Here is a 20,967-nt window from a genome sequence, read left to right as displayed (position 1 = left end):
TGCACCCTGACTGGCTTGTCTCCTCCCTGTGACCCTTCTGTAAGGGGCTGTCCAGTTGCCTACAGATGGGCTTTGGGTCTCCACTCCGCTCAACCCCTCATTCACAGTGATAGGATTTTTTTGTTCTGGGTCTTTGATGCCTGATACCTGATCCTTTCTACACCTCCTGATCACACAGGCTGGTGTCCTTTTCCATGTGGGCTTTGTTGCTTCTCAGCTAGATGGCCGCTTGTTTTATCTTCAAGCCTTTAAGACCTCAGATGCCACATCTTTTGATAGCCAGGCACCATCAGCTTTCTTCACTACATTTGCTTATGCACCTGTTTTGTCTTCAGTGATCATGTTGGGGAGGTGAGCATTGTGAATGCCAGGTTATTAGAACAAAGTGTTCTTGAGTTGGGGGAGTACTTGAGTTGAGGCTCAATGTCTGCCTACTACGTTAATACTTAACATAGATCTATTTACCTATTGTTATATATGAATACATTTACATATGTACATACCTGTATTTAGACCTCTACAATGCCCTTTGCCTCCTAGTTCTTTCCTCTATTTCCTTTTACTTTCCTCTTGTCCACTATCATGTTCAGCCTTCATTCAGGTTTCAGTAATTCCTCTTGGTTACATTGCCCTTGATCAAGCCCTACCAGGTGTCCTACACCCTCTTCCCTATTGATTTTAGATCACTTGTTGTTCCCTTGTCCCTGGGTTTTTTGCCACCTCCCTTCCTTTCCCCCTCCTTCCCCTCTCCCATGTCCCTCTGGAACCATCAGTCCCATTGTTTTCTCCTCTGGATTGTTTATCCCACCTATCTTATCTATATAGACATGCAGAGACAGTAATAAGCACAAAAACAAGGCAGAGCAAAACAAATCAAGAAAACAAAACAACAACAACAAAGAAACCCCAACAACAACAAAAATGAAAAGTCTATAACTAGTTCCAGGTCTATTGTTGACCTTTAGGAGTATTTTCCAGTCCAGTCTAATGGGGTGCCACACCCTGGCCCCAAAGTCTATTTTTGGTATTCCTTGGGGACTTCATTGTTCTGGTCCCCTTGCTGTTCTGTTGCAAGCCCTTAGCGTTTTCCCTCAGTGTAGTGGGGTCAGATCAGGCACAGTTCCCATACTGTGTCTCTAGTGTTGTCCCCCGTAGCACTATCGGTCAGTGAGGGACTTCTGTCTCATAATGGGGGCCAGCCCTATGTTTCTCTCTGTGCATTGACAGCGCTACCAGGAATATTGTCCTCAGGACTTGGTGGGCCAGGATGTGCTCCACACACTCTTCCTCCCCCTGTGTGCTCTATCCGGCATGCCCCTCTCCCTGAGCTGTAGCTTCATTGCTGTCCTCTGAAGTGAATTCTTCTGGGGGAAACGGGAACTGTCCAGGTATTTTGAATTGGGGCTGGCCCCTCAGACCTCGCCACTAGTTCCCTACTCCATGCCAGCATGTTGCATTCACATCTTGGAGCACCAGGTTGAAGTCTGGTCCCTCTGGTCCCTTTTTCCCTGTAGAGATATAAACAACACCCTCTCCTTGGGTGGGTTAGTGCTCTGTGACAAAGCAACTGCCAGTTGGGATCCACCACCCACTCTTCCACAGGAGAAAAAACCTGTAGATGTGCTCCTGTAGAATTACAGCCCAGAAAACCTATGGGGCAGTTGCTTTGTCACATAGGGTCCCTGTGCATCATAGTCAAGTTGATGGCACATGACGGGAATAGCAAAGCCTCTTATTTTTCACCTTCTCTCACCTGTTCACTAATTCAGACTGCTCTTTACTTGTGTAGGTATGTGTGCTTGAACACTTGCTGATTATATCTCTGTGTTTATCCCCAACCTAAATTTACAAATTTAGTCATTTTCTTGCAAAACCTTTTGGCATTCATTATTGCCTTCTATACAATTCTACAGCCCCCCCCCCCCCAGCCTTTGAGGAAATAGCCTTATGGCCTAATAGACCAAAAAAGGTATTTCACTTTGATGAGATTAAATACTCCTTACATGCCTATTCGTGGTTGCATTTTTTTATGTTATTCATGATTCTTTACTGCTCCATTCTTGTAGTATTAACCTTACCAGTGTAGAAGAGTTTTTTTATGCAATAATATTAATAGCTGCTTTCCCTGTTTTATATGAGGGGGTACTCCCAAAAAAACCTGGACTTTGTTTTCAAAGCTATGTATTTAAATTTTTTTAGAAAACTGCCTTGTCACCTTCAAAGTACTCTCCATTACACTTAATACAGTTGTCAAATCTGCGATGCGATGCTTGGAAACATTTTTCAAACTCATCTGTTTGGGTGGCTGACAACACGCCCCTCGTTTTTTTTCTTCACCTCTTCTACATTGTCAAATCATCTTTCATGTCCCTCTTCGCGGAAACAAAATGAAGTTACACAGAGCAAGGTCAGCTGAGAAAGGTGCATGGGAAAAAAGAGGCATGCTGGTTGTTGGGTTTTTTTGTTTTTTTGTTTGTTTGTTTGCCAAACACTGGTGCACTGGGATGGCTGTGTGAGCAGGTGCATTGTTGTGGTGGCACAAATTACCATATGCCACAAATCAGGCCTTTTTTGTCGCAATCTTTTCAGAACCTCTAACTAGAAAGCTTGATTAACAGTCTGACCTGGTGGAACAAAGTCCAAATGTACTACAAGTCGACATTTTTGTCTTTTGGGGACATTAACAGACATCCAGAACAAGGCTTGTCATCAGGCTACAGTTCACCTGTTTTGAAATGAGAAAAACCACTCAGACACTTGAGGTTTTCCCATAGCACTGTCGCTGTAAGCTGTGTTCAACATGACATTTTGAGTGTCATTTTTTCCGGAGCAGGAAACAAAATTTCATAGCCGCATGCTGTTCTAAATCAGCCATCATAAATAATGAGGTTCCAGCAAAACTGCTTTTGTGAAGAAATTCACTGTATACAGAGAGAAACTTCCCAGGCAGTGGCACTAACGCTGAATGAGTTGCTCGATGCTCGCCTAGCAGGAAAGGTGTGTACTGTGAAAGTGTTGCCACAACCAGTGCTCTTCTGTTTTTGGCAGGAGCACCCTCACATGTTGCACACTTTCCCCAGCTTGTTGGTTTTCTTTTATTTTTTTATGGCTTAAGAAAACCCTTAACATTTTAAATATCTCAATTCAAACCTGTTGTACTCTCAGCTTTGCAATATGACCATGGAAGTCCCTTTGTGTTTTGTGCAATAAGCATGGTCCATGATGAAGCCACTGTTCTCTGTTAAGTCTGGAAAGGTCCTGTGGAGCCCCCAGGATCCATCCTTTCATGATGTACTCTGCCAGAAGCATTGCTTTACTACTGAACTTTTCTAGACTAAGGATTGCCTCAGTTTTCCCCCTCTGATTAGTTTAAGCACGATACAATTTATGAACAAGACACTATTCTTTAGTGTATACTTAAATGAAGTTTTGGCCAATGTATATACCTAACTACCATCGTAAAAGATAGAATACAGTTGTCGAACTCCGTTCATTCCAAATATATGTTTGAACACCTAAAACTTTGAGAACTAAATATTTTTTCCATAAGAGATCATGGAAAATCAAACAATTGCTTCTGAGGCCTTAAAATTACACTTATAAATTCCTTTTTCCAGGACTTTAAATCACTATCAAGGCTTTTAGCTTTCTCACATATCACTGTCTGGGATATGTTATCGCCATTAGGCTTTTCTGATTTGTCTAAATTAACTAACATTTCAACCTCTTCCACGGTCTGGGTTGTTTCATGGTTAATTATTTCATACCTACATTAGTCATTTTAAGCACTGACCCCCGCACCCCACCCCCAAAAGTTGATAATGTCGATGTTGTATTCAGCTGCCAAATCAGACAGCGGTGGCCTGATTCAGATTTCACAGTGTTGTCTTTAACTCTGTCGTAATTCTCAGTTTTCCCCTTCACTTCACTGCTGATATTGTTAACTTTCTGTGGAGCCATAATATGCTATAATATAGTATATTATAAAAAGCCACAATGACAAATGTTTTAACACACTAACATGGACATTATGTTGTCTGAGAAAAAGGGCTTAGCCTGTAGGGTCACCCTTTGTGCCTGTGGCAAGACATGACGCATAACTCTCTCTCTATCCATGCAAACTTAAAAATGGAGCAAAGTTACGAACCCTGAGCAGATCTTTTGCGAACTTTGCTCCTTGGGTCTTGGAAAGTTCGAACGTGGAGGTCTTGGACCACTGAGGTCTTTCATCATCCAGAAGCTTCTCTGTCCCCCTCCCCAGACTCCTGTTCCCCCGGCCACGGACATTCAGCTTTCTGATTCCTCTCCCCGCAGGTTGGCTTTGCCTTTGTAAAGAACTTCATGTGAATGCCGTCACGTGTGTGCTCTGCTGCGTTTGGTTTCCGTGCTGGACGTGCAGCCTGAGCTTCGTGCTTGTTACCGCATGCACACACGCGTGCACTCGCTGTCACCAAGTGGATTCCAGCTCACGGGGACTCTGTAGGGCAGGGCAGAGCCGCTCCTCTTGGTTTCTGTGACTGAGGTCCTCGGTGTCTTCTTGACTGGCTTTAGTGGTCAGCGTGTACATTTGAATAATCATTGTATTGATTGAATTTCCTTGTATGCATGTAGATTTTATCCTATCACAGCATTTTGCTTCAAGATAGATCTTGAAACGTCTTTTTGATGATGAATGTGACGCCATTCCTCTTTAGTTTGTAATTTTTGGTATTGTCAATAAGATGGTCAGATTTAAAATGACCAATACTAGTCCATTTCAGCTCACTAATCTCTGGGATATGGGTCTTTATACATTCCATTTTGACAACTTCACATTTTCCTAATTTCGTCATTCGTACTTTACACATTCTGATTATTAATAGATGTTTGAAGCTGCTTCTTCACATTTTGAGTTATGCCCCATCAGCCAGTGAAGGTCTCGAAAGCTTTGACTACGTTGGCATCACTATGGTCAACTCTACTTTGAGAAGACTTCTTTTACATTTTGGTGATTTAGAGTGAGCTTTAGAAATCCCCCAAAAAAGGAGTTTGGCCAGTCATCAGGTCACTGGTAGATGAAGATAGAGTTTATTTTTCAGATTGGCCATTTTAAATTTTCAATGGGATTTCATGCCTTTCTTAATTTTTTTTTCTTGGTGTTTAAAAATTATAAGAGAGCGGGAGCGGGGAGGGAGGGGAAAAATGAGGACCTAATGCCGGGGGCTTAAGTGGAGAGGAAATGTTTTGAGAATGATGAGGAAAATGAATGTGCAAATGTGCTTTACACAATTGATATGTGTATGGAGTGTGATAAAAGTTGTTTGAGCCCCTAATAAAATGATTCAAAAAATATCTTTAACTACAAAGATTTATAAACAAAAAAAAAAATGAGAGAGCTTGTCTGCATTTCTATGCTTGGGCACGATACTTACAGTACTTTCACAAAGAATGTTGCATAAGATTCTGTACATTGAAATTATCTAACTTTAAGATATCAGCATTTGCTTTAGAAAAGACAGTTCACTGATAGCACTTTACAGTCAAATTATTTTTTTGGACCATGAAAGGGCTTTTGAAATAGCATCTGGTTTAATATTCCAGTAGACATTTGTTGACTATAGAGATTCACTTACTTTACCACTTCAGACTAGAAAAATCAGGATCTCAGTTTTTAACTTATAAAGGGGGAAGAACACTTTTCTTCTAACTGTTGAGAGGCGTGAGGGGCACTCATGTAACACATGCTGTCTGACATTGGTGTTCAGAGGTTTAGAATACTTAATGGAATAAGTGACTTGTGTCACTTCAAAGTCATGTTTGTCTTTTGTCAGGCCAGGAATGTTTTGAAGGTCTAAACACTGTGGGCTGACTCTTAAGAGTGGTTTTTACATTTTTAAGCAATTGAAAAAATACTGACCAGAGAACAATGTTTTGAGGACATATAAAAATTATGTGAAATCCAAGTATCACTATCCATAAACAAAGTGGAAGTGGTTTTACCGTATATACTTGTGTATAAGCCGAGTTTTCGGCACATTTTTAGTGCAGTTCTTGTGGTAAAATTAGGTGCCTCGGCTGATATTCGGGTTGGCTTATACTCAAGTATATACAAAATTTGTGTATGTTGGTGCGTTTAGTGTTGCTCCTTTCTTTACTTAGTGTCTGTGACTCTTCTTGTATTATAGTAGCCAGGTTTAGTGGTTGAAAATATTATATAAGCCCTTAAGCCTATAAAATTTACCTTTTAGCTCGTTTACATCAAATGTTTGTGAACATTGGTCTAATGTATCCTTATATTTTCTTTTTTTTTTAATTTTGTACACAGGGTAACCCCACAGTTATGGGAACACAAGTACATATACTCTCTGCCGCTGCTGAGGCTAATTGTACTGTATCTCACCTCTCAGTTTTCTGAGAAAGGGGTAGGGACTGCTGTTCAGGTGGAACATTGGCCCTGAAGCGAAAAACAAACATCTGTGGTAGAGGTCAGAAGGGAAGAGGAAGACATTCCTTTAGCAGTCAAACCACTCAGTCTGTCCATGCTACTTCAGCTGTAAGCAGAACCAGGAATACTCTTGTTTGCTTTTCATGAGGGAACTTCAAAAAGTCCATGGAAAAATTCCATTATCTTTTAGTTATTTTAATATTTTCTGGTCTATAAGGTATTTGCTTTTTTAATTTTTCTATGAACGTTTTAAAGAGTTCTCCTGCATCATACTTCTGAAATGAAAATGAATTTAGAAAAAAAATAGCTGTGACATGCTTTTCCCTTAAAAGAGAATCCCTTTATTCCTTGCATTTAAAACTTTTTTTAACTAGTCCTACTATGAAATTGATTTATGCAAAATTTTCCAGAAATGTAATTTTTACTTAAATTGAAATACTTATACTCTTATGTGTAACAATTCTCAAGCAAAGGAGCAAGTAAAAGTTTTTTAAAATCCATTTAAAGCTCTCCTCGCTATATTGTAGACTGTGTGGATTCTCCTATGTAGATCTGAATTAATTATTGAATCTGGAAATTTGTTAGCATGAAACCGGGCTTCTGATGGAACAAGGCTTTCTTCCTCCCTCTTAATCCTTTTTGCATGGAAGCAATATTATATTTGATTTAGGACTGTTCTATAGTTAAGGTTTTTAATTCTGTATCTTATCTCAAGTAGGTACCTTAGAGGGTTTGTTGTTTTTGTTTTTATAGGAAAGGAATAGAGTATGGGAAGTGTATATACTCTCTAACATTGTGTATGACCAGTTGATTGTTGAATCCAATGATCCAACTAATAGTGATCCAGTGATCAACTAGTAATTAGTTGAGTCAACTAATAATGATCCTAAGCATATCAGAGTAAAACTGTGCTTCCTTGGGTTTTCAGTGGTCGATTTCTTGAACATACATTCCCAGGTTTTTCTTCTGAGGTTTTTCTCCTGAGTTCTGAGTGGGCTTGAACTTCTGACCTTTCTGTTAGTAGCTGAGTCTGTTAATTATTTGCAACATCTAATCAAAACCAAACTAAAATTTCTGTTGTAGAGTTGATTCTGGTTCATGGGGGCCTTATAGAATAGACTAGAGCTGCTCCATAGGGTTTCTGAGGCGATAAGCTTTACAGACGCAGACAGCCACATCTTCTTCCCACTCAGTGTTGGTGGGTTCAAACAACCTATCCTCCAGTTAGCAGCTGAGCACTTTAACCACCGTGCAACCAGGGCTCCAAAATTGACTATTAAAAACAACTGCAAAAAACCTTAATAAACCAGGGGCTTATTTTGACTCATGCCAACCCCATGTGGAGAAGGTAGAAATTTCATGATTGTGAATGTTTGAAAGCAGATTGGCCCGACTTTTCCTTTGAGACACTGTTGTGTGAATTCTAATCGCCACCTTTCAATTAGTAGTCCAGCGCAGTAGTCAAATAGTCTTTATTTCCATGGGATATTAGAGAAATAACGATCATCTGGCCATCAGAAATGTCCTGATGTTCTTGATAGTTACTGGGCACAGATGTTTGGCTCCTGAGCAAGGTGCTTTTTGGCTGAAGGCCTCTGCTTAAAAGGTACAGCAGTGCCTGTGGTCCCCAGGGAAGCAGATGGATGGATTTAATGTTAACCAGCGGTGTGACAATAGAAGGTGCTAGGAAGAAATCCTTCCAAAAATGCTTTGACACTTAGTCACGTGTACTCTGTTAAAATGAGCCCTAAAGGGGTTCCCTTACTTTTTATACTTAGGAAGCTAAGGCAATATAATCCATCATGATAATAACAGCTTATGTTGATACTGGACATATTGACTATATTTTAAAAAGTGAGAGCACTGTTTTTCCAAAGATGTTAGAATTTTATTAAAACTATGATTCAGAGGTGAACAACTAGTGATGTCTTAGGCCATTTTATTATTGTAATAAAAGTGCTCTGTACTGAGGATTATTAGTACTGACCCAGGTGTAATTGGGAAACAAATTTGGTAGTCAGAGACTTTAATACAGATATGAAAATTCAAAACCAGTCGTCATTGAGTCAACTAATAACCTCTCGGCATGCTCCACAGATTCCCACTGACTAATTTTCAGAAGTAGATCACCCGCCTACCTTTCTGCTGAGGCACCTCTGGGTGCCTTTTAGTTAGCCCTCAAAATGTGTTACCTGTTTATGCCACTTAAAAGACTCCAAACATAAAGAAATCCTTTAGAATCCCTCAGTCCCTCACATCGCCCCTTATTTAGCATTTTTAATTTTAAAGAAATTGCTAAAATTCTAAGTAGTCTATTACTATTTTATTTCCAGGTGATTGTCAGAGGAAGCAGATAATTTTCATTGTGTTTATGGCTTTTACTACTTTTGACATTTCATTACAAAGCTGGTGCTTTTCGAAAATAGTAAATGTGGTTTAAACCCTTTTCCCCTTTTTTTCTCTTATAAACAGGTTGAAAGGATTGTGGACAAAAGGAAAAACAAGAAGGGGAAGACGGAATACCTGGTGCGGTGGAAAGGCTATGACAGTGAGGATGACACATGGGAGCCGGAGCAGCATCTTGTGAACTGTGAGGAGTACATCCATGATTTCAACAGACACCACACAGAGAAGCAGAAAGAGAGCATCATAACCAGGACAAACAGGACCTCTCCCAACAATGCTAGGAAACAGATTTCCAGATCCACCAACAGCAGTTTTTCTAAGACCTCTCCTAAATCCCTTGTGATTGGCAAAGACCACGAGTCAAAAAACAGCCAGTTATTTTCTGCCAGCCAAAAATTCAGGAAAAACACAGCCCCATCTCTCTCTAACCGAAAGAATATGGACCTAGCAAAATCAGGTATAAAGATACTTGTGCCTAAGAGCCCCATTAAGAGCAGGACAGCAGTAGATAGCTTTCAGAACGAGAGCCCTGAGAAGCTGGATCCCACAGAGCAGAGCCAGGACACTGTGATCCCGGAAGTGGCCACAGAGAAGCCCGTTGGAGCTCTGTTGGGCCCTGGTGCAGAGAGAGCCAGAATGGGGAGCAGGCCTCGGATACATTCACTAGTGCCTCCGGCGCCTGGCCCAGCAACGGCTGCTATGGCCACTGGACTCACCGTTAATGGGAAAGGTGAGTGTTACAAGCTGCTTAGTACCTGGGATGGCTCTGTGTCCTTTCACTGCTTGCATGGTAGTGATCTCTCCTATACGGTTGCTGCATCAGAGAGCAGCTCCTTGGTGAAAGTGTGGTACTGCTAATGCTGTCTAGCAAATGTTTACCAGGAGCCTTTGGGAGGGAGATTTCGTTACCAGCGTCGTTTTTTCCCCTTAATACATTGGCATTTGTCCTTTCCAGTCACATTAGCCCTCTCTGTCTGCCTTGCAGTCTCCAGACTGTGCCACCACATTGATGCGCCTTACATAGCGTCTTGCTCTCAGTAAGTTATGCCTAGTGTTTTCATATAACACACCTACCTTCCGAAATCATCTACCTCTACCTGTATCTCTCAGACATGACTTTACATCCAGAGTTTTCTAAGTGTAACCAGTATTGGATTAAAGATTATGCACCTGATGTTACTTGTCTACCAGATAGCCAGAAATCCCTCTTCATGAAGAGATTGTACCTCATGGGGCCTTCAGTGGTCAGCCCTTAGGGTGCCAGGGCTCCTGTCTTCAGGACTGGGGTCTGTTGAATAATCGTGCTGTGAACAGTGTTGTTTTCATGCTTGTCCTACCTCCTAGATTCTGCATGTTGGTTGGTTTACCACAGTATCAGCATAGATGCTTCCTTTCCTCATTCTTTCATGCTTAGCTGGCTGCCAATTTTATACATACCTAAACAATGTCACTGAACAATTTTTATATAAATACTGATTATGAAGCATTTGCTGTGTAAACCTTAACTGAAACCGTGATAAAATATATAACAAACAAAACTATTCACTATTTTCTAATCCAAGCCCACGGCACCTATCATGGTTCAAATCTTGATAACTTCCTACCTGCCATGCATTTCTAGTTAGATTTCTTGTCTCCTACCTTTTGAGGGCTCTTGTCCATTTGTTCAAACCCATGGTGGAGTGGCAGCAGATTGCACGGTTGCCAATCTGGCTTCCTACCGCTGCTTTAGTTAGTAGGTATGCCTGTCCCTAAGCATTTATGGTTCTACCTATGCCTACTTCTCTCCCTTCACCTCCACAAGTCACCCCACCTGCTGCTGGCTGACTCTGTTGAGAGTACATTCTTTTCCTGATGAACTTTGATTCCTCGCTCTGGTTTGGGACTTCTCCTCAGGTGTCCTCTGCTCTGCTCCCCTTGCACTCCATAACGTGGTATTATAATTATTTTTTACCTCTATCTGTCAACTTCAACCCAAGTCTAGTAGGATAATACGAAGCAAGATAAAATGGTTTTGATTTGTTGTGGAGATCTTTTTCTCTAAGGAGAAAACATCTGAGAGACTAACCATCTTGCCGTGGTGCATTTAACAGCATTATATTGACCTTAACTCTTGTACAGCAAGGAAAATGAATGTAAATTAAATCTGGATAGTAAACTATCATCTTTGATTTTCAGATTATGCTTTCCCAATGCCACCGCTCTCCCCTAGTCCAAGAGTTCTGCATTCACCAGACCATGTGAACTTGTTTACAGAAATGACCACTGTTCACCCTTTCTCTTCTCACATAGACAATTTCCTTTAGCCTAGTTGTAGATGAGGGATCTGAGAAGTTCAGATGGAAGGGACTTTGTAAATAACCCAACAGCACTCTTTACCTTAGAGATAAAGGAGCTCCAGCCCAGAGAGACTGTGGTGTTCTAGAGAGGATCAGAGGCAGAGAGAGAATAAGAGCATGTTTTCCATTACTGCTCCAGTATTCTTTCTTACTGCTTCTGTAGACAGAAACACCTGAATCTTTACAGGATACTTCGAGGCTGTTGCCCTGCCAGGCTTTGGTGCTACAAACATAGACAAGCTCTGGGACAGGCATTGGTAAACTCCTGCCCATGACCTAGCCCTAGTCCACCACTTGATTTTGTTTGGCCAGCAAGCTTTAAAGTGGCTATTTTATACCTTTTTTTTTTTTTAAGTTTGTAAAAGAAGAATATTTCATGGTATGAAAATAAATTCCAACTTAAGTATTCCTAAGTAAAGTTATATTGGAACACATCCAATTTTATTTATGTATTTATTGTTTTTGGCTGTTTCATTGCTTTTGGCGATTGCTGCAAGGGCTGAATTGAGTCATGGCAACAAAGACTATATATATAGTCTTCAAATCCTGAAATACTTACTCTGGCTATTCACAGAAAAGATTTCCCCTCATGGACTGTGGAAACTCATAGTCCTGAGATGGTATCCTCCCTGTCTCCAGTCCCCTTCTTAAATATTATTAGGAATGCGAGAAACATCCAGAGGTACATAGTCTTGCATTACCGTTCATTAAAGGTGCATGCACACCTTTTTTATGAGGGAAAGCCCAGTTTGATTTTCAAAACTTCCCTGACTCAGAAAGGTTAGAGCCAAGTTCCTTTATCCAGTAAAACCCAAAACACAAACTCCAGCCATCGAGTCAACTCCAACTCACGGGAGCAGATAAGACAGAGTAGAACGCCCTCCTGTCGGGTGCCTGGTGGGTTCAAGCTGCCAACCTTGCAGTTACTAACGCACTATGCCCTTAGGGCTCATTTATACAAACCAGAAATTCAAGCTTTAATTATCCCCCAATCAGGTTATCCTCTTGTCCCCTCCTCCCCCAACATGGATGGTTCTTTCAAAAGAAGACACTATGCGTTCCTTCAGCATACCCATTCTGTTCTCTGAAGCACACATTCCATCAAGACCTGCGTTGCTTTATACTTTAGATATAAGGAGGGCAATGGCTCCTGTTTACATAGAGAGTTGACTCTCCCCCCACTTTTAAAAAATCATTTTATTGGGGGCTTGTACAACAGTTATCACAATCCATACATACACCCATTGTGCCAAGCACATTTGTACATTTGTTGCCATCATCATTCTCAAAACATTCACTTTCTACTTGAGCCTTTGGTATCAGCTCTTCCTTTTTCTCCACTCCCCCGCTCCCCCTCTCTCACGAACCCTTGATAATTTATAAATTATTATTAGTTTTCCATGTCTTACAATGACCGATGTCTCCCTTCAACCACTTTTATGTTGTCCATCCCCCAGGGCGGGGGTTATATGTAGATCCTTGTAATCTGTTTCCCCTTTCTCCCCACACCTTTCCTTTGCCCTCTTGGTATCACTACTCTCATTATGGGTCCTGAGGGGTTTATCTCTCCTGGATTCCCTGTGTTTCCAGCTCTTAACTGTACCAGTGTACATCCTCCGGTCTAGCCAGATATGTAAGGTAGAACTGGGATCATGATAGTGTGGGGGGGGGGAGTATTAAAGAACTGAAAGCTTGAACATGATAGTGGGACAATTGGAAAGTTAAAGGTAGCAGATGGACATTGGGCCTCTACTGAAGTACTCCCTCAATGCAAGAACACTTTGTTTTATTAAACTGGCATTCCATGATGCTCACCTTCCTGACACAGTTGCTGAAGACAAAGCAAATGTAGTGAAGAAAGCTGATGGTGCTAGCTATTAAAAAAATAGAGCGTCTGGGGTCTTAAAAGCTTGAAGATAAACAAGCGACCATCTAGCTTAGAAGCAACAAAGCCCACATGGAAGAAGCACACCAGCCTGTGTGATCACGAGGTGTTGATAAGGTCAGGTGTCAGCCATGAGAGAACAAAAAATCATATCATTGTGAATAAGGGTGTGTGGAGTAGAGACCCAAAGCCCATCTGTAGACAACTAGACGTCCCCTCACAAAAGGGTCATGGGGAGGAGACGAGCCAGTCAGGGTGCAGTATAGCACCGATGAAACAGACTCCCTTTTTAATTACTCTTCCTATATAAAAATATGTAAGTGTACATAGCGTGCTTTGTAACACACAAGCATAGAGCCTTCAGTGATTGTACCTTACTTTGTGGAATAATTCGCAGATTGAGTGGGTAGGAGTACAGCTGTATTCCCATGGCCTTCAGACCATCTTTCTCCAATAGCCACCATGATCTTGCAATTCTTTTATGCGTATGTCTCTTACCTAACATGGATGGTCAGATCCAGCCATGAAGCATGCACACCTTCCACTTAATAGGAGGAAACTCAGGAGAGTTTTTAAGATAGTGGAAGGCAGCACCTTAGGGCTGTGATCTAAATCAGGATTGCAAATTAACAAGAGTAACAGCATTCCTCCCCAGGAGCCCCCGTCTCAAGTGTTCTTGAAAGAAGCACATGGCAAAAGCAAATGGTACCTTAGACAACTGTTCCACTTTCAGTATCACTGATTAGTTAGACACGTCTTTTTGTTTCCTCCACTAGAATGTGAGCTCAAGAAGGGAGTTTGCTTTTCATGTCCAGAGTAGTGTCTGCCACATAGTAGGTACATACACTTGCAGATATCTGTGGGTGCTTGATTGCAATAGAACTTGTGTTCACTGAAGATGGGCTCTAATGTGTTCTTCTCTGTAACCTTGCTCAGACTAAATTGGAGGGAGGGAAGACGAGCTATGAAAACAACAGAGAAGGTGCATCAGATACAGAAATATTCCAGAAAAACCACTTACACTTGGAGTCTATCTTCCCTGATTGAAGAGATAAAGTCTCGTTATAATCATTATAATAGATTATATAATATTCATCATAATTATTATATATTACATATACTTGAGTATAAGCTGACCCGAATAACCACCGAGGCACCTACTTTTACCACAAAAACTGCATTAAAAATATGCTGGAAAACTCGGCTTATACTCGAGTATATGCGGTAACAATAATACTAGATTTCTGGCTTACACTCATAAATCTTAAAGCAGTTTATTTTTATTTTCAGGATTAATTTTAGTTATATAAGAGAACTCATTTGTTTTTCTAAGACTAATTGAATCTCAGATATTTGTGGAATTAATTGGAAATGGACCATCTCCTTTCAAAACATTAATCACATATGTGCAACAATGTTTTTTGCCACCAAAAATGTTTTTTGAGTATCTTTCTATTACCCAACGAATGAATTTCTTGGAGCATTTTAATACACATACGATTACTTTTACAGAATAACCATATACGTGTACTCAACTTTTAACTGTTTGAGACAGGCGTAAAGGGTGAGTACACTGTGTTAGAAATGTAAGACACTTTGATACAGTCGGTCATGCTGCTGTCTTCTGTACACTACTCCTTTTCAAAAACTTGATGAGGCATTCTTGCTCTTTTAGTTCACTATTTAAATTCTACAAAAGAATCAGCTGCTTTTAAACACTAGAGGGTCTTATGTTGTCCTTTTATTAATTCAGATGCATGCTCACTTGATGATCATTCCACAAGCATAACATCCGATAAAATGCTATTAGTTAACTGAAGAGCAGAGTAGCTATAAACTTTCTGAGTTCTGTCGTGGGTGGATGGCAGCTAGTGATAAAGGAAAAGCCCAGATGCTTAGTCTCTTCGATTGCAGTCTGTCATGAATGAAGTAACTCAGACTGAGAATGTACCACAACACACTACACGTACTTGACCACCTGCCTTTCATCCAGTGGCCATTACAGTCAAAAGGGGCTCCTGGGACAGATTGTTCAGGAAAACCTGGCTTCTTTTGAGAAACTGGAGTGTACTTCCCTCTTGACAAAAGGGTATGGAACAAATGATCTATCCCTCCTTTTCTTCCAGGGAAGCTTAAGTGCCAAATATACAGCTGCCTTCTAGAAATAGGCCCCTAGGGCCATTTATTATTTAGTTGCTGAAATTAGAAACCAACTCCAGAAAAGGTTAAGAAGTCGTGAGACTGTTGACCAAAGACAGTAGCTGTTACGGCTACCACAGGAAAATATCGACCTGCAAAAGGCAGGTTTGAACCCTCATATAGCAAACAATCAATTACAAGTATATATGAATGTATGATCCAAGAAAAGGTATAGACACACAACCAGCATACATTTATTCAACACCTCCTACGTAACAGCACTTGTGCTATGTACTTCCACATATAGTCCTTATTCACAAGGAACAAATCCGTTCACCATATAAACATTGTCAATTACTGTTAGTCCATTCTGACTCATGGTGGCCTCAGTGTGTGAGAGTAGAACCATGTCCCATAGGGTTTTCCATAGCTTGTTTCTGGAAATGGATAGCCAGGCTTTTCTTCTGAGCAGTCCTGTGTAGACTCAAACTGTTAACCTTTTAGTTAGCTCCTAAGCTATCATTTGTGCAACCCATACTCCCATCTAAAGATTATAGGGACTAAAAGCAAACTAGGAAGTAGTAGTCCTGTAAGCCAAGTACACACCTTCTGTTTATCATTTCATAAGCATTTAATGGGTGTCATTGAGACAGAATAATGTGATTGCCCAGAGACACCTGCAGATATTTTCTTTGCTTCCACCCTGAGATGTGAGCTCGATGGTTCTCAGGTCCCAGTGCATGGAAGAATTGTAGTACCTAGTTCTAGGTACAAAGCCATGGAGAGATGCTGCTCTTGCTACTAGGTGTAGGTCTGTTCCAGTGTAAAAAGTTGGTTTTATATGAGGAAATTACAGTTACACAAACCATAAATATTTCATCACAAAACTTCTGCATGTACAGGTACTTGCCAATTATTGAAAAAGCCTTTTATGAAGGAACACTTTGATTTGCTCTGTTTTTAACGATTCAAGCTCGTTTCCTTGAATTACATTGGTTGGAATTCAACATGACACCTTTGACCATTTCTTATTTGAATTTCTTTAGAGTGGAGCAAGGGTTTGAATGCTTATATATCTGTTTTCATGTAATCCAGGATTTTTATTCAGTTATCCTATTTTTTCACTTAGACCTGGCTTTACAATTATGCTTTAGAGCAGTGGTTCTCAACCTTCCTATTGCCGCAACCCTTTAATACAGTTCCTCATGTTGTGGTGACCCCGAACCATAAAATTGTTTTTGTTGCTTCATAATCATAATTTTGCTACTGTTATGAATCGGCCGACCCCTGTGAAAGGGTTGTTCGACCCCCAAAGGGGTCATGACCCACAGGTTGAGAACCACTGCTTTCGAACCTTTACAGAATATTCCTTTTACAGAGTTTCCATTAAAGCATCAGTTCTGACCTTTAAACCATGTTTCATAGTGTATGTGAAAGAGAATTAAATGTTATTATATATTCAATTGCCTTAGTACGTGTAGGGAGTAGAGCCCAGTCAGCTGCTTCCTAAAGGAGTGGGAACAGGTGAATTCTGTGTAGAACCACTGGGTCTTCTCCAGGTGGTTTCACTTGGGGAGTCTTATCTCCTAATCCAAGGAGGATTAGGGCTCTGAACTGTTTACCTAGGGCACTATCTTTGGAGACAAGTTCTCAGGCCAGGAGATAACTTTTTAATTTTCTTTTGTATTTCCTATTCCAGTGATTTTCAAAGTGTGGTGTTGAGGTTAGCCACTGCTAGGAAACAGTTGGAAGTGCACATCTCAGACTCTTGCCCTGGACCGACTGAATTGGCATCGAGTTATCTTGTAGCGGTGTGTTTAGTTTAAGATAACCAGATTTGAACATTGGTAAAGTGGGACAAAAGCGGACACCATTGATAAAACTCATATCCTGGTGAAATAGCCACATGGCAGCTGAACACTGTATACCCTAGCTTGTTGTGCATTCTTTCCAAAAATTGGGACTGTCCCGCCAAAAGTGGGATGCCTGGTCACCTTAGTTAGTAAGTCATGCAGTTGGTTCAGTTGCACTCTAAGCTTGTTACCCTCAACTGTTTCTTATACATTTTATAGAGCTAGGTGGGAAATAAATAAGTCCTGCTACCAAATTCTTCTGTGTAAGTACATTTTAAAATCTTAGCTATATTTAGTTTCTACTCTGTGTTAAAATTATTTTCCTTTAGTACATGCTGATTAAAAATTATGTTTAGGCTTCTGTAATTTGTTTTTAAGAAGTATTTTAATAATTTTAACTAGCATTAAAATGTTATACTGTAATGAAATTTTATCAGTGGTAGGGAAAAAAAAGTAAAAGCCTTCCCTCACCCCTACATTCTCTCTCAGAGCTACCTACTACTAACAGTTTTTCTTGCAGAAATTATATAAATATGTGTATCTTTTCATTATATCATGGAGATCATCTTAGGAAGATTGTCCTATAAAGCTTATATATTTTGTAACATTTTATTTTATCTTGTATATATGGTAGTATCTACACAAATTATTTCATTCTTCCAAAAATGTGTTATTGTTGATTAAGACTATATCACATAAACATGACAGCTTACATTTTGTCTATCTGGGGCAGGACACCCCAATCTGACATTCCTGGCTCTATTGTGTTGTTATTGTCAGTGACCATTGCGTTGGCTCCGATTCATGGCAACTTTATATATAACAGAATGAGACATCTCTTGGCCTGTACCATCATCATGGTCTTTGATGTGTTTGAGCTAATTGTTGTATTATCGTGTCAGTCCTTATCATTGATGGTTTCCCACATTTGCACTGATCCTCTACTTTACTACTGTACTAAACATGATGTCCTTTTCTTTGGATGCATCTTTCTCAAGGACATGTCCAAAGCGAACCCTGCTTCTCAGGAGCATTCCAGTTTTATGTAAGTGTGATTTGTTTGCTCCTCTGGTAGCCCATGGTATATTCAGCAATGATAACTGATATCACAGTTCAAAACTACTGAGTGTTCTTCTGTTCAGTGTAGTAATGGCTTAGGCACAGGGCTCATCCCAGTAGGTGAGAACCACAGCTGTCAACAATGAATGTTTTCCCCCATAAGTGAATATTTTATCAATGTTGCAACTGCAAAAATCTTGATACACTTCTTTGATTTTTAAACAGGTATTGTGGGTTTGGCTCCAGACCACCTCAATAAAGTGAGTCATGCAAATGTTTTGGTTTCTCAGTGCATATGAAAGTATGTTTACACTCTACGATAGTCTTGAGTTGGAATTGACTTGATGGCAGTGAATGTGGAGCAGTGAGTAGGCTAATGTGTGCAACCCAAAACCAAACCCACTGCCATCAAGTTGATTCTAACTCATGGTACTATATAGTGTCTCCACGATGATAAACCTTTATAGCAGTGGTTCTCAACCTGTGGGTTGCGACCCCTTTGAGGGTCGAATGGCCCTTTCACAGGGGTCGCCTAAGACCATTAGAAAACACATATTCCTATGGTCTTTGGAACCAAGACACTGCTCCTCTATCCTTCTCCAGGCAGGTCTGCCCACATGCAGATACACCTACATAGGAGTGCCCAGCGTGAAGACTGTTATCCATGCTACACCATGCTGCAAGACAAAATTTCATTTATTTGGCATTAGAAATAAATATTTCAGAATATATAATTTCCATATATACTCATGTATAAGCTGAGTTTTTCAGCAGATTTTTTATGCGGTTTTTGTGGTAAAATTAGGTGCCTTGGCCGATATTGGAATCGGCTTATACTCAAGTATATATGGTACATATTGTTTTTGTGATTGATCGCATTGCTTTAACGTTCAATTTGTAACAATGATCCTGCATATCAGTAATTTACAATTTGATTCATAACAGCAAAATTACAGTTATGAAGTAGCAACAAAAATAATTTTACGGTTGGGGATGGGCACATCAGGAGGAACTGTATGAAAGGCTCGTGGCATTGGGAAGGTTGAGAACAACTGCTTTATAGTAATACTGTACACGTTGTCCTCATTCTCCTGAGAAGTGCCTGGTAGTTTGAGGCCACGGACCTTGAAGTTAGCGGCTCAGTTGCGTAACTGTACAATGTTGTTGTTAGGCACTGCCATATTTATAGTGGAAGCAAGCACTGCCTAGGCCTTGCCGTCCTCACAGTTGTTCTCATGTTTGAGCCCTTGTTGGAGCCATGTGTCTGTCCACTTCATTGAGGGTTTTCCTCTTTTTGTTTTGCTGCCCTTCTGCTTCATGAAGTATGCTGCCCTTCTCCAGGGACTGGGCTCTCCTGATAATGTCCAAAGTCTGTGAGACACAGTCTTGCCATCTTTGCCTCTAAGGAGTGAATGGCTGTACTCCTTCCAGGACAGAGCTTTTTGCTCTTTTGACAGTCCATTACTTTCCAAGTTCTTCATCAACACCATAACCATAGTTCAATGCATTGATTTTCCTTCTGTCCTCATTCACGGTTCAACTTTCACATGCATATGAGGCAGTTAAAACTACGTCTTCCACTTCTTCACAGGATGTTCTCCAGGGACTGGTCTCTCCTGGCAGCATGCCTAAATTGTGAGAGAACATTTCTGTATCGTTGCCTTTAAGGAGCATTCTAGTTGTACTTGGAGAAAGATGTTTGTTCTTTTGGCTGTCCATGGTACTTCCTAGATTCTTCGCCAACTCGGTAGTTCAAATGCATCGATTTTTCTTCATTATTTATTAGTCAGTGTCCTATTTTCACATGCACATGAAGTGATTGAAAATACCATGGCTTAGGTCAGGTACAGCTTAGTCCTCAAATGTTTTGAAATGTTGTGAGAATGTGACACAGATCCAAGAATGGGTTTGGGGCTCACACTAAATCCTAGCTCCAATTTAAAGACAATTAGTTCTTACATCATGGCCCTGCTCAATACTTACCCCCTTAGGAAGGGAACACAAAAGATATGGGTGCTGCAGCAAAATTTGGTGAAGAAATTAGGTGGTGCCTAGCTATCAGAAGCAGCCATCTAAGTGATATGTCATCGAAGTCGACATGGAAAAAGCACACCAACACCAGCCACCAAAGGATTGTAAATCATATAACCCAAAGTAGAAGGAGGGATTAGTATCAAAGCCTAAAATTTGAGAATCTGGTTTGCAGAAGGCTACATACAGTGGGAGCCCAAGATACATTTGTGGGACTACTTAGAAAATAAGTCTTCAGTGAGCTCCCCCTAGCTGTGATTGAAGGATGGGAGGAAAGTGTTTACTAAACAGAAAACACTGGAGAGATGACTATAGAAGATCAAAGGAATAAACCTGACTTGAACAGTTACAGCATGGTCATTTGATTCCAACCTTCCAAATGCATGCTACACCTGATCTGGTATTCAACATTTTTGGTATATTTGTTTGTTGTCTGTTCATAGTAGAGTCTATGTCGGATGTGTTATGTCATTGGGGATCACCCTCTTGAAGTTGTGTTATATGTTTTTTGGTATATGAAACCCAGGATTGATGAACCTGTAGGGACAGCATGTAGAGTAAGGGTTTCTGGGGTGGGGTGGGGGGTACATTGGTAGGGGTGGAGGTGAGGTATAGGGGAGACGATGTCAAGGCGTTCAGGAAGAAAAAGTATTCAAAAACTGATTGTGGTATCAATTGTACAATACTGCTTGCTGTGATTGAACTATGGAATTGCATATATGCAGTGAACCCTCGCCACTTCGCGCTTCGACTTCCACGGCTTCACTCTATCGCGGTTTTTGCGTAACAGCGCATGCTCTGTCATTACTGGCACTGATTGGCTCATACTGT

General features: G+C 40.6%; 1 protein-coding gene across 1 annotated transcript in view; it reads left to right on the top strand.

Annotated features, from left to right (window-relative positions):
• Positions 1–20,967, top strand: part of CDYL (chromodomain Y like) — a 136,735-nt gene that overhangs the window by 6,954 nt on the left and 108,814 nt on the right. Inside the window, exon 2 of the mRNA XM_013006978.2 lies at positions 8,897–9,560. Within this exon, the coding sequence (XP_012862432.1) occupies positions 8,897–9,560 (664 nt within the window). The remainder of the gene's footprint in view (positions 1–8,896; positions 9,561–20,967) is intronic.

Source organism: Echinops telfairi, unplaced genomic scaffold (assembly GCF_000313985.2).
Source record: "Echinops telfairi isolate 266 unplaced genomic scaffold, ASM31398v2 ScPeMD7_655;HRSCAF=1070, whole genome shotgun sequence".
Classification (NCBI taxonomy): Eukaryota; Metazoa; Chordata; class Mammalia; order Afrosoricida; family Tenrecidae; genus Echinops; species Echinops telfairi.
The sequence above is the reverse complement of the archived record's forward strand: the minus strand, read 5'-3'. Positions and strand labels throughout refer to the sequence as shown.